The sequence below is a fragment of the Cetorhinus maximus genome, chromosome 20, assembly GCF_964194155.1.
Source record: "Cetorhinus maximus chromosome 20, sCetMax3.hap1.1, whole genome shotgun sequence".
NCBI classification, from domain to species: Eukaryota; Metazoa; Chordata; class Chondrichthyes; order Lamniformes; family Cetorhinidae; genus Cetorhinus; species Cetorhinus maximus.
The window spans coordinates 60049284-60062735 of record NC_135898.1 but is presented as its reverse complement, the minus strand read 5'-3'; the positions used below and the strand labels follow the sequence as shown (position 1 = coordinate 60062735).

The 13452-nt window shown below is 39.1% G+C and overlaps 1 protein-coding gene across 3 annotated transcripts in view; it reads right to left on the bottom strand.

Moving 5' to 3' along the window:
• The window catches only part of LOC144694420 (scavenger receptor cysteine-rich domain-containing protein DMBT1-like), a 126628-nt gene that overhangs the window by 100527 nt on the left and 12649 nt on the right, over nt 1–13452 (bottom strand). The window contains exons 3-6 of one of the 3 annotated variants that reach the window (XM_078564801.1): nt 10891–11038; nt 7974–8182; nt 4495–4518; nt 3207–3354 (exon numbers count right to left, since the gene is read on the bottom strand). The exons of 1 other annotated variant lie outside the window; for it this stretch is intronic. In XM_078564801.1, the coding sequence (XP_078420927.1) occupies nt 3207–3354; nt 4495–4518; nt 7974–8182; nt 10891–11038 (529 nt within the window). Of the gene's footprint in view, nt 1–290; nt 494–3206; nt 3355–4494; nt 4519–7973; nt 8183–10890; nt 11039–13452 lie in introns of those variants that run through there. One more of the 3 variants, XM_078564803.1, reaches the window with a different exon arrangement.

Sequence of the window (13452 nt, the reverse complement as noted above, 5' to 3'; positions counted from 1 at the left end):
TAGAAATCAATGGAAACACCAATCAGGCGGCTTCTATAATTATAATTATAATAATTACAATAATAAATAATCTATAATTAAATGCTCCAACTGCTAGGCCAGAATTATACCTGGGCGCTAAGTTGAAAATCTTTATATCTGAACGTTTTGGCTACATTTCTAGTTAAGCACTTTGATAAAAACCTTTTAATTGAAATTTCAATGGTTTGAGATACATCAGGTTCTAATTTCTCTACATTTCTTACAGTTTAAAGCTCATTGCAATATGATACTAATGTAACAGATCTCACCATCATTGTTTGGCAGAGAGGAGTAGTTTGCAGCAAACCCACGTCTAGTAACACTGGAATCAGATCTAAAATATATTGTCATACTGCTCGATGAAGATGTAAAGATCTCATCTGATCCATTGCAAAATTTCGAAAGCAAAACAGAATTTGTTGAGGGCCCATCGTATATTGCAATATAATCATATGAGCACGCTGATGTATATTCCAGCCTGTTGAGAGAATGATCATAGTTTGAAAATGAACGTTGCAGTAAAACATTTTTTATAATCAACTTCCTGAATAAATTAGAGAATGATAATTATGCCTGCATCTATAAGCACCATTAGAAGACATTTCATTTCCTAAACAAAGGACACGAGAACATATTGGACAAGTAAAAAAGGAAGATTTGCATTAACATAACACTTTTCATGATCAGCAGCATTTTACAGCCAATGAAATGCTTTGGAAGTGTATGCCTTGTTGTTATGTGGGTGACAAGGCGATTAAGTTGTGCGCAGCAAATTTCCACAAACAGCATTCTGACGACAACCAGACAATCTGTTCTTGTGATGTTGATTGACCGGGGATAACGCCCCTGCTATTTCTTCAGATAGTGGAAACTCTTACATCCAGTCAAGCAGGCAGACAGGACCTCAATTTATCATCTCATCCATAAGACGTTCCACCTCCAACAATGGAGAGTTTCCTCAAACACTGGAGTGTCAGTCTTGATTTTTGTGCTCAAGCCTTGGAGAGGGACTTGAACCCAGAACCTTGTGACTCAGAGACAAGTATGCTACTAAATGAGCTTTTGCGACAAACAGTAGAGTGAACTCAATGTATCCAGCCCATTCTTTCCACAGATCTAGTGGGATTTGCTTCATAAATACTCCAATAAATTTGTCTTGAAATTCTCTCCCAGCTTTTCAAGATTATCAAACATAACAGCAATACATTGTAAGATGTAAATTCCAAAGGAGACAAGGACTCCCCACGCAGGTTTCAACTATGCATTCAGCTGTGAAACAACCACTGGAAATTCAACTGCAGGAAAACTCACAGCCTGCTGAGAATGCTTTGTTTAATAATGTCCTCACTTCAGCTGTAATGCATCAAGTTCCTTCAAGAAACTAGGCTTGCCTCATGGGACACTGGCCATCATAAACCAGAGACTGAGTTAACCATAATTTGTACAAGTGTACTCCATTTACCTATGTCAAAGAGATTGTGGGGCCACATTGTGTGTGAGCATGCATGTGAGGACGAGTATGTGCGATGTAGCGGTTTAAAGTTGGGTTAAGTGTATGAGAATAAATAACATTATTTAGATTAAAAGTCACAAAAGGCTGCTGCTCATTCTGTTAAACTGACATACAATCTGCAAGGGGTATGAAAGCACACACAATCTTTAATCACTAAACATACTAATCGTGGCGGCTAAACGAAGACAAACATTTTGTTCATAACACAATCACATCTTTTGGATTTTCCCATTTAGCGAGTGAACAATCCTTTGTTGCATACAGACTTGTATACAGACACATTTCTTGTTCCAATATTTAACAACTCATACAAAAACAAAGCACTGCAGATACTAGAAATCTGAAATAACAGCAGAATATGCTGGATATACTCAACAAGTCCGGCAGCCTCTGAGGAGAGACAAACAGAAATAACGTTAAACCTGTTCACGCTCCGCAGAGGCTGCCCGACCAACTGACTATTTCCAGTATTTCTGTTTTTATTTCATTAACTTATATTTATCTATATTGATCTAAGTATTTGCACCTGATTCAATTTAGTCTACTGTATTTGCTGCGGAGACTAAACACAGACTGCATGGCCGCTTTGCAGAACACATTCTCTCAATCTGCAAGCATGACCCAGACCTTCCTATCGCTTTCCATTTGAATTCACCACCTACCTCTCATTTCTGTCCTGGCCTGACAATATGTTCCAATGAGGCACAATGCAAACTGGAGGAACAGCACCTCATCTTCCAGTAAGGCACTATACAGCCTTCTGGACCAAACATTGAGTTCAACAACTTCAGGCCATGAAAACTGTCCTCCATTCTGATCTTTTTCTAATTTTTTCCCAATCCCCTCTACGCACAGGGCCATCTGTAACTTCTTCTTCTGCTTGGCATTCACAGAGCACTAACCCTTGTTCTGCTATTAATATATTCTTCTATCTTACCTTTATGCCACTATTAGCACCTTCTATAGTCCTTAACACTACCATTAGCACTCCGTTTGTCCTATGTCCATGACATCTTTGTCAAATCTCTCCTGAGCTCCAACAACGACTTCCTATTTTTCTCCACCTGCTCCACCACTCCTTCGCGCCCCACTCCCTTCTTCAACAGCGTATAATCCCTCACATTTCTGCCTCTCGTAGCTCTGAAGAAGAGTATTACAGACCCAAAATTTTTACTCTGTTTCTCACTCCACAGATGCTGCCAGGCCTGCTGAGTGTTTCCAGCATTTTCTATTTTTTTTACTATATTTGATCTAAGTAAGATTGTTGCACCATTTCCTCCAGTCTGTTATTATTGCATGAAATTATATTTACCTCAATAAGATTTGTCCTGTTTCACACCTCTACCTGATTAAAGGATCTATATCATATTGAACTATTCCAGACACATTTACACTTGTTTCATGATCACATAGTACATTTTGTAACAGCTGACTGCTGATCTCTATTCCAGACAGGGAAATATCTCAGATCAGATCTTTCAGTTAGTCATATGAGTTTTATTTTACTGGGAAGACCTAACATCTTTCTATAATATTGTTTCTTGTCAACTAAATGGGGAATACGTCCTTGCTGTAATTTAAGTGAAGTGAATCCATTCGCAATAGTTAATTGGCAGCAAATATTCCTGCCATTCTTTAAATTAAACTATAGAAGTGAAATATTTTTACTTACTCAACGTAAGTGAATTGTAGCTTTATGATATGGTTTCTGTCCCCTCTTATATACCAAGAGCATTGTGCATCATTTGGATAGGGGTATGGATAATTGGGACTGAGAATAGACCCATAGGCAGCATCAAGATACCCTCCACAAGATCCACCTATCAACAGTAAGAAAATGGATAAGTTCATGAGTGCAATACATGATAAAAGAACAAGCTATTTCTTTTTTATTCTCTACCAAAATTCTTTGCCATTTTTCCAGCACATAAGAAATTTAAACAGGAATAGGACATAGAGGCCCTGGAGCCTGCTTCGCCATTCATTATGATCGTGGATAATCTTCCTTTTCTCATAATATTTCTTAAAACCATTCACTCCTTGTTCCTATAAGGTTCCACAGCTTCTGGTCACCAGTCTCCTTCTTTATATCACTGTTGATCATATTGACAGTGATTGGTCACATGTTAATTATTGGGCTATCACAGCTGAGCCTGATTCTGATTTCACCAGATGTCCATACACACGGACTACCAATGGCAGCTAGTGGGAAGCCTGATAGGACCTCTTTATTCTCTTCAGTAGCTTATGTGAGCTCTGAGGCCCATAGCAACCCTGCAATTGCTTTGCCTGCCACCAGATAACCCAACTGGTATTCAATCCTGGAAAGTTCCTGTTTGTGTGGTTCAGCTATTTGCTCAATACGCTTGCAAAGTGTTTGGTGGAGCCAGATATATATTCTAACGTGTAAATATAAATACAAAAAATTACACAACGTATTCCACATATTAACCTGCAGGTTTTTTATTCCCTCATGCATAAAAAGGTGAGCTTTGTGATTTTTAGATGTGATTGTTAACATTGCATAGCTAAAGAACTGACATTCTGCAGCAATGTGACATTTCTTATCAAATCTATTGTGCCCATTCTTCAATGACTTGTATCCTTTTGTTATTTTACTGCAGACCATTAGATTTCTGTATTTAAAAGACATTTTCCTACTAAATTTGCATCATTACTAGCATTTCAACTTTTGATATTTAAACATTCCCCATTTTTGTCAAATTTTCATTGCTCAGTTAAATCAAATTTTTAACAACATTGGCGCAGATATGAAGACTGGCAACAAGGTGAAGTAGCAGATGGTTGCTTCTGTGCACATAACTGTACCCAAGCACAATCACAGTGTTCATGAAATGGGAGGTCATGTCAACTCAGCCCTGATATCTCTATGTTTGGAAACTCCTCTCTCTGAATTTGATTTTTAAAGAAAAAGATGAGGAATATTTAAAATTACTTACCTGATGTTGGTGTTGTGTAGGTTTCTAAAAGTACAGATTAAAATGAGCAAAATTATTTAGTGAACCATAAAGAAATAATGATAAAATATTTTTTCCAGGTATGAGATAACAGGTACATTATGTAGAAATCGTAGGTAAATAATTCGATACAGATTTACAATTTGTTATCATATCCCTTCACCTCCTTTTATACCTATTCAACCGAAACTTGAATATTGACATGGGCTTCAGCCTCAGGTGGCGCACAGCCAATTCTCCCCGATAGGTGTTTGTTTGAGTTTCGAAGTCTACAGTTGTTACAACAGGGTGTTCTGAGAACACAGTTTGACGGATAGCTCAAAGTGACTAATGCAGGGTTAGTTTTCTTTGATGTTGAAACAGAATAGATTTATAAATAATTAATCAAAGTTTAACCATTTGAAGAGATTTAAAAACTTTGAGTGGATTTAATGAATGTGTAGCATTTTAATAGCAACAGTGTAGGTCTGAGAGCTGTATTAAGTTGTTGGAAGTTCATTTTCTGGCATCTCCACGTGGCCGCTGAGGTCTGCATATGGTGGATACTGGATGAGTTGCTATGCAGGTGGCATTGAAGGCTTGCGGTGTCACGGAGGTGGACATGGGTGTTGAGGGAGTGTGACGGGGGAGAGCTAGAGGGTCGAACAAGTTCTAAGACAACTGGAACAAAGTCCCAGGCAACCAATGTGGGCCTTGTAAACAGACTGCATCAGCACCCGCCCGCCCCTGTGGCAGTCTATGCACTATAGAGTCCTGTGTTCAATCATTGTTTCCATATCTGCGACTGTTTACTTTGGAATGTAACAACCTTAACATGGAGGAGGGATTCCTTCATTCTTTCAAGAAATAAAACAATTAATCTTGTTGGACAGAAGCTGCATAATTTCAAGACTCTATCACTAGGCATAGCATTGCCCAGCTAAAGTGCCCCTCAGTGTCATTGTACACAGAGGATGCAGCACTGATAAAGTTCTTATTTTTAATGATAAAACTTCTCTGTTAAGATTTGATTTTTCTATGCAGGATAAAAGCAATGATGTAATAATATTAAACTTTTAACAGGTATTTATTAACGAGAACAGAAAAATTAGGCAGAATTTTTCCCTTGGTGGGAGGGCGGGCTCCACCGATCGGCGGCGGGTGGGCAGCCAAATTCCACCGCTGAAATGGGGCCCGCCGCCATTTTGAGTGGGTGGGCCAATTAAGGCACGCCCGGCAGCCTGTCCAATGGGAAGCGCTATGTGCTTACTGTGCGGGCGGGCGGGGGATTCCCCATCTGTCAATGTGCGCTGTTTCACACATGCGCGCAAAAGAGCGCACTGCTCCCTGACACCAAGTGCTGTCTCAGCGAGATTACTGACAGGTAAAAAAACTCCAAAAATAGAAAAATATTAAAATTATTTACATATCCCCTCTTGTGACAATGTCACACGAGATGGGACATGTTAATAAGAAACACATAAACTTTATGAAACTTTTTAAAAACGGACTGAAACCTCATCCCGCCAGTGGATGAAGTTTCATGTATAATCAGGAGCCCGCTGGGGCTCCTGGCCTGCCCGCCAGCCTTAAGGTTGGACGGACAGGGTCTTTAACAATCTTAATTAGCCTGTCAATGGCCTTAATTGTGCATTGACAGGTTGGTGGGCGGACAGCTGATTTCACTGTCCGCCCGCCTTCCTGAAGATTTAAATGTACTGGGATGCTGTCAGGGGTTTCTCCCGACGCCATCCCACGTCACCTTCCTGAAAATTTAAAGGGACCGGTATGACGTCGGCTGTTCCTCCCGACCTCATCCCGCGTGATTTTCCTGTCGGCGAGCGGGCTCTGCCCCCAGATCGCCGACGGGAAAATCTTGGCCTTTGGAGCTGAAATTCCTTCCGTTGTCTATTTTAAGAAAAATTGGATTTTATTAAGAAGTGCCAATTTTTCACTAAAGTTACCACAGTTCGGAATTTCTGTTCTACTTAATGTTAATACCGTAAGTGCCTTTCCTGTTGAAAGAAGAGGAAGGTAGATTTGACCAACACTAACATTGATATGAGTAAATAATAATTCTGGGTATTAAATGCGTAAAAATATTCAGCATAAAGCCAATGGGCTGAAGCCAAAGCTTCTTACATATGATCACATCATGTAAGTATTTTTCGTTGCATTTATAATATCCCTGAGGACGCATCAGCAATTTACAGTCTCGAGTTTGTATTTATTTGTGTGGTCGAGGTTAGGCGGCTTTGATGCAGTGACTGGAAATTGGGGTAGAGCCCACTTGCCCCAGGATTGTGCCCATTCTTCCGCCCACAAAGATATTCAATAAATACTTAATCAATCCAATTGGGATATCAGAAGAAACTGCTTCATTCTGAGACAAGTTAGAATGTGTATTTCGCTACTAAAGGGAGTAATTAAGGTGAATTACATAGATGTTGTCCAAGCTAAGCTAAATGAGGACATACAGCATACATATAGAGAAGGAAAGTTGGTGTGTTTGGATGAAAAGGAGCGGGAAGAGGTCTGTATGGAGCATTAATGCTGGCATGGACTGGGTGGCCTGTTTTTTGAGCTGTAAGTACTTTGTAATTTGTCAAAATTAATGATACAAATGGAGATAATTTGCTATCTGGTCTTTTCTCTCCATTTTTTTTGCCTTCAGTCTAGGTGAACCCAGAGTGAAATTTTGCACAGCAGAGATGGAAACATATTTTGCACAGAGCAGTGTTTAGGTCAAACAGACCCAGGCCAGTGGTTTTTCATTGCCTCAGTTGACGACCATTTTGGACCAACTCCAGAACAGCCAAACTCTGCATCAACTAATTTTATGATATTCTTTGAGAAGTAGTGGGATCAATAAGGTGCTGCATGTGACGCTAAGAGGTGGAACAGTTTGGGACATTCAAAATCAGCTTTTTCAGTTTACTTAAGGCACCTTTACTATATCATAACACCAACGATAACTGTTAACTACATCTCCAAACAGAATGAAATATAAAACTACACACTCGGCCTTCAATCTTTTCTAGGAGTGGATACATTTTTAGACTTGCTTTCTGAGAAAATCAAGAAGAAAGCCACGAAAAGTGTTCACATGAAAAGACAAAATGTGTCTGCAGCTACTTTGAAAATGTGGATATATTTTCAACTCGTTGCTGTTACGTGAAACTTATATTTTGATAGAAATCAATGGAAACACCAATCAGGCGGCTTCTATAATAATAATTATAATAATTACAATAATAAATAATCTATAATTAAATGCTCCAACTGCTAGGCCAGAATTATACTTGGGCGCTAAGTTGAAAATCTTTATATCTGAACGTTTTGGCTACATTTCTAGTTAAGCACTTTGATAAAAACCTTTTAATTGAAATTTCAATGGTTTGAGATACATCAGGTTCTAATTTCTCTACATTTCTTACAGTTTAAAGCACATTGCAATATGATACTAATGTAACAGATCTCACCATCATTGTTTGGCAGAGAGGAGTAGTTTGCAGCAAACCCACGTCTAGTAACACTGGAATCAGATCTAAAATATATTGTCATACTGCTCGATGAAGATGTAAAGATCTCATCTGATCCATTGCAAAATTTCGAAAGCAAAACAGAATTTGTTGAGGGCCCATCGTATATTGCAATATAATCATATGAGCACGCTGATGTATATTCCAGCCTGTTGAGAGAATGATCATAGTTTGAAAATGAACGTTGCAGTAAAACATTTTTTACAATCAACTTCCTGAATAAATTAGAGAATGATAATTATGCCTGCATCTCTAAGCACCATTAGAAGACATTTCATTTCCTAAACAAAGGACACGAGAACATATTGGACAAGTAAAAAAGGTAGATTTGCATTGACATAACACTTTTCATGATCAGCAGCATTTTACAGCCAATGAAATGCTTTGGAAGTGTATCCCTTGTTGTAAAGTGGGTGACAAGGCGATTAAGTTGTGCGCAGCAAATTTCCACAAACAGCATTCTGACGACAACCAGACAATCTGTTCTTGTGATGTTGATTGAACGGGGATAACGCCCCTGCTATTTCTTCAGATAGTGGAAACTCTTACATCCAGTCAAGCAGGCAGACAGGACCTCAATTTATCATCTCATCCATAAGACGTTCCACCTCCAACAATGGAGAGTTTCCTCAAACACTGGAGTGTCAGTCTTGATTTTTGTGCTCAAGCCTTGGAGAGGGACTTGAACCCAGAACCTTGTGACTCAGAGACAAGTATGCTACTAAATGAGCTTTTGCGACAAACAGTAGAGTGAACTCAATGTATCCAGCCCATTCTTTCCACAGATCTAGTGGGATTTGCTTCATAAATACTCCAATAAATTTGTCTTGAAATTCTCTCCCAGCTTTTCAAGATTATCAAACATAACAGCAATACATTGTAAGATGTAAATTCCAAAGGAGACAAGGACTCCCCACGCAGGTTTCAACTATGCATTCAGCTGTGAAACAACCACTGGAAATTCAACTGCAGGTAACCTCACAGCCTGCTGAGAATGCTTTGTTTAATAATGTCCTCACTTCAGCTGTAATGCATCAAGTTCCTTCAAGAAACTAGGCTTGCCTCATGGGACACTGGCCATCATAAACCAGAGACTGAGTTAACCATAATTTGTACAAGTGTACTCCTTTTACCTCTGTCAAAGAGATTGTGGGGCCACATTGTGTGTGAGCATGCATGTGAGGACGAGTATGTGCGATGTAGCGGTTTAAAGTTGGGTTAAGTGTATGAGAATAAATAACATTATTTAGATTAAAAGTCACAAAAGACTGCTGCTGATTCTGTTAAACTGACATACAATCTGCAAGGGGTATGAAAGCACACACAATCTTTAATCACTAAACATACTAATCATGGCGGGCAAACGAAGACAAACATTTTGTTCATGACACAATCACATCTCTTGGTTTTTCCAATTTAGCGAGTGAACAATCCTTTGTTACATACAGACTTGTATACAGACACATTTCTTGTTCCAATATTTAACAACTCATACAAAAACAAAGCACTGCAGATACTAGAAATCTGAAATAACAGCAGAATATGCTGGATATACTCAACAAGTCTGGCAGCCTCTAGAGGAGAGACAAACAGAAATAATGTTAAACCTGTTCACTCTCCACAGAGGCTCCCCAACCTACAGACTATTTCCAGTATTTCTGGTTTTATTTCATTAACTTATATTTATCTATATTGATCTAAGTATTTGCACCTGATTCAATTTAGTCTACTGTATTTGCTGTGGAGACTAAACACAGACTGCATGGCCGCTTTGCAGAACACATTCTCTCAATCTGCAAGCATGACCCAGACCTTCCTATCGCTTTCCATTTGAATTCACTACCTACCTCTCATTTCTGTCCTGGCCTGACAATATGTTCCAATGAGGCACAATGCAAACTGGAGGAACAGCACCTCATCTTCCAGTAAGGCACTATACAGCCTTCTGTACTAAACATTGAGTTCAACAACTTCAGGCCATGAAAACTGTCCTCCATTCTGAACTTTTTCTAATTTTTTCCCCATCCCCTCCACGCACAGGGCCATCTGTAACTTCTTCTTTTGCTTTGCATTCACAGAGCACTTACCCTTGTTCTGCTATTAATATGTTCTGCTATCTTACCTTTATGCCACTATTAGCACCTTCTATAGTCCTTAACACTACCATTAGCACTCCGTTTGTCCTATGTCCATGACATCTTTGTCAAATCTCTCCTGAGCTCCAACAACGACTTCCTATTTTTCTCCACCTGCTCCACCACTCCTTCGCGCCCCACCCCCTTCTTCAACAGTGTATAATCCCTCACATTTCTGCCTCTCGTAGCTCTGAAGAAGAGTATTACAGACCCAAAATTTTTACTCTGTTTCTCTCTCCACAGATGCTGCCAGGCCTGCTGAGTGTTTCCAGCATTTTCTATTTTTTTTACTATATTTGATCTAAGTAAGATTTTTGCACCATTTCCTCCAGTCTGTTATTATTGCATGAAATTATATTTACCTCAATAAGATTTGTCCTGTTTCAGACCTCTACCTGATTAATGGATCTATATCACGTTGAACTATTCCAGACACATTTACACTTGTTTCATGATCACATAGTACATTTTGTAACAGCTGACTGCTGATCTCTATTCCAGACAGGGAAATATCTCAGATCAGATCTTTCAGTTAGTCATATGAGTTTTATTTTACTGGGAAGACCTAACAGCATTCTATAATATTGTTTCTTGTCAACAAAATGGGGAATACGTCCTTGCTGTAATTTAAGTGAAGTGAATCATTTAGCAATGGTTAATTGGCAGCAAATACTCCTGCCATTCTTTAAATTAAATTATAGAAGTGAAACATTTCTACTTACTCAACGTAAGTGAATTCCAGCTTTATGATTTGGGTTCTTCCCCCTCTTATATACCAAGTGCATTGTGCATCATTTGGATAGGGGGAAGGATAATTGGGACTGATAACAGACCCATAGGCAGCATCAAGATACCCTCCGCAAGTTCCACCTATCAACAGTAAGAAAATGGTTAAGTTCACGAGTGCAAGACATGATAAAAGAACAATCTATTTCTTTTTTATTCTCTACCAAAATTCTTTGCCAATATTCCTGCACATAAGAAATTTAAACAGGAATAGGACATAGAGGTCCTGGGACCTGTTTCACCATTCATTATGATCATGGATAATCTTCCTTTTCTCATAATATTTCTTAGAACCATTCACTCCTTGTTCTTACAAGGTTCCACAGCTACTGGTCACCAGTCACCATCTTTATGTCATTGTTGATCGTATTGACAGTGATTGGTCACATGTTAATTATTTGGCGATCAGAGCTGAGCCTGATTCTGATTGCGCCAGATGTCCATACACACGGACTACCAATGGCAGCTAGTGGGAAGCCTGATAGGACCTCTTCATTCTCTTCAGTAGCTCATGTGGGCACTGAGGCCCATAGCCACCCTGCCTTTGCTTTGGCTACAACCAGATAACCCAATTGGCAAACAAACTTCGAAATTTCCTGTTTGTGTGGTTCAGCTATTCGCTGAATACGCTTGCAGAGTGTTTGGTGGAGCCAGATATATATTCTAACGTGTAAATATAAATACAAAAAATTACACAACGTATTCCACATATTAACCTGCAGGTTTTTCATTTCCTTTTGCATAAAACGGTGAGCTTTGTGATTTTTAGATGTGATTGTTAACATTGCATAGCTAAAGAACTGACATTCTGCAGCAATGTGACATTTCTTATCAAATCTATTGTGCCCATTCTTCAATGACTTGTATCCTTTTGTTACTTTACTACAGACCATTAGATTTCTGTATTTAAAAGACATTTTCCTACTAACATTTGCAACACTACCAGCATTTCAATTTTTGATATTTAAACCTTCCCCATTATTGTCAAATTTTCATTGCTCAGTTAAATCAAATTTTTAACAACATTGGCTCCATTGACAAGCTCACCAACACTTCAGGCACAGACATGAGGAGCGGCAACATGACTGTACCCAGGCACAATCACAATGTTCATGAAATGGGAGGTCATGTCAACTCAGCCCTGATATATCTATGTTTGGAAACTCCTCTGCCTGAAGTTGATTTTTAAAGAAAAAGATGAAGAACATTTAAAAATAGTTACCTGATGTTGGTGTTATGAAGGTTTCTAAAAGTACAGATTAAAAGGAGGAAAATTATTTAGTGAACCATAAAGAAATAACGATAAAATATTTTTTCCAGCTATGAGATAACAGATACAATATGTAGAAATTACAATATGAAAACATGCTATTCATCCCAACAAGCCCATGACAATATTTACCCCAACTCCTCACATAGGTAAATAATTCGATTCACATTTACAATTTGCTATCATATCCCTTCACCTCCTTTTATACCTATTCAACCGAAACTTGAATATTGACATGGGCTTCAGCCTCAGGTGGCGCACAGCCAATTCTCCCCGATAGGTGTTTGTTTGAGTTTCGAAGTCTACAGTTGTTACAACAGGGTGTTCTGAGACCACAGTTTGACGGACAGCTCAAAGGGACTAATGCAGGGTTAGCTTTCTTTGATGTTGAAACAGAATAGATTTATAAATAATTAATCAAAGTTTAACCATTTGAAGAGATTTAAAAACTTTGAATGGATTTAATGAATGGGTAGCATTTCAATATCAACTGTGTAGGACTGAGAGCTGTATTAAGTTGTTGGAAGTTCGTTTTCTGGCATCTCCACGTGGCCGCTGAGGTCTGCATATGGTGGATACTGGATGAGTTGCTATGCAGGTGGCATTGAAGGCTTGCGGTGTCACGGGGATGGTGATGGTGTTTGAGGGAGTGTGACGGGGAAGAGCTAGAGGATCGAAGAAGTTCTAAGACAACTGGAACAAAGTCCCAGACAACCAATGTGGGCCTTGTAACCAGACTGCATCAGCACCCGCCCGCCCCTGTGGCAGTCTATGCACTATAGAGTCCTGTGTTCAATCATTGTTTCCAAATCTTCGACTGTTAACTTTGCAAGGTAACAACCTTAACATGGAGGAGGGATTCCTTCATTCTTTCATAAAATAAGACAATTAATCTTGTTGGACGGAAGCTGAATAACTTCAAAGATCAATCACTAGGCATAGCATTGCCCAGCTAAAGTGCCCCTCAGTGTCATTGTACATAGAGGATGCAGCACTGATAAAGTTCGTATTTTTGATGATAAAACTGCTCTGTTAAGATTTGATTTTTCTATGCAGGATAAAAGCAATGATGTAATAATATTAAATTTTCAACAGGTATTTATTAATGAAAACAGAAAAATTAGGCAGAATTTTTCCCTTGGTGGGAGGGCAGGCCCCACCAGCTCGGCGGTGGGTAGGCAGCTAAACTCCGCCGCTGAAACGGGGCCCGCCGCCATTTTGAGTGGGT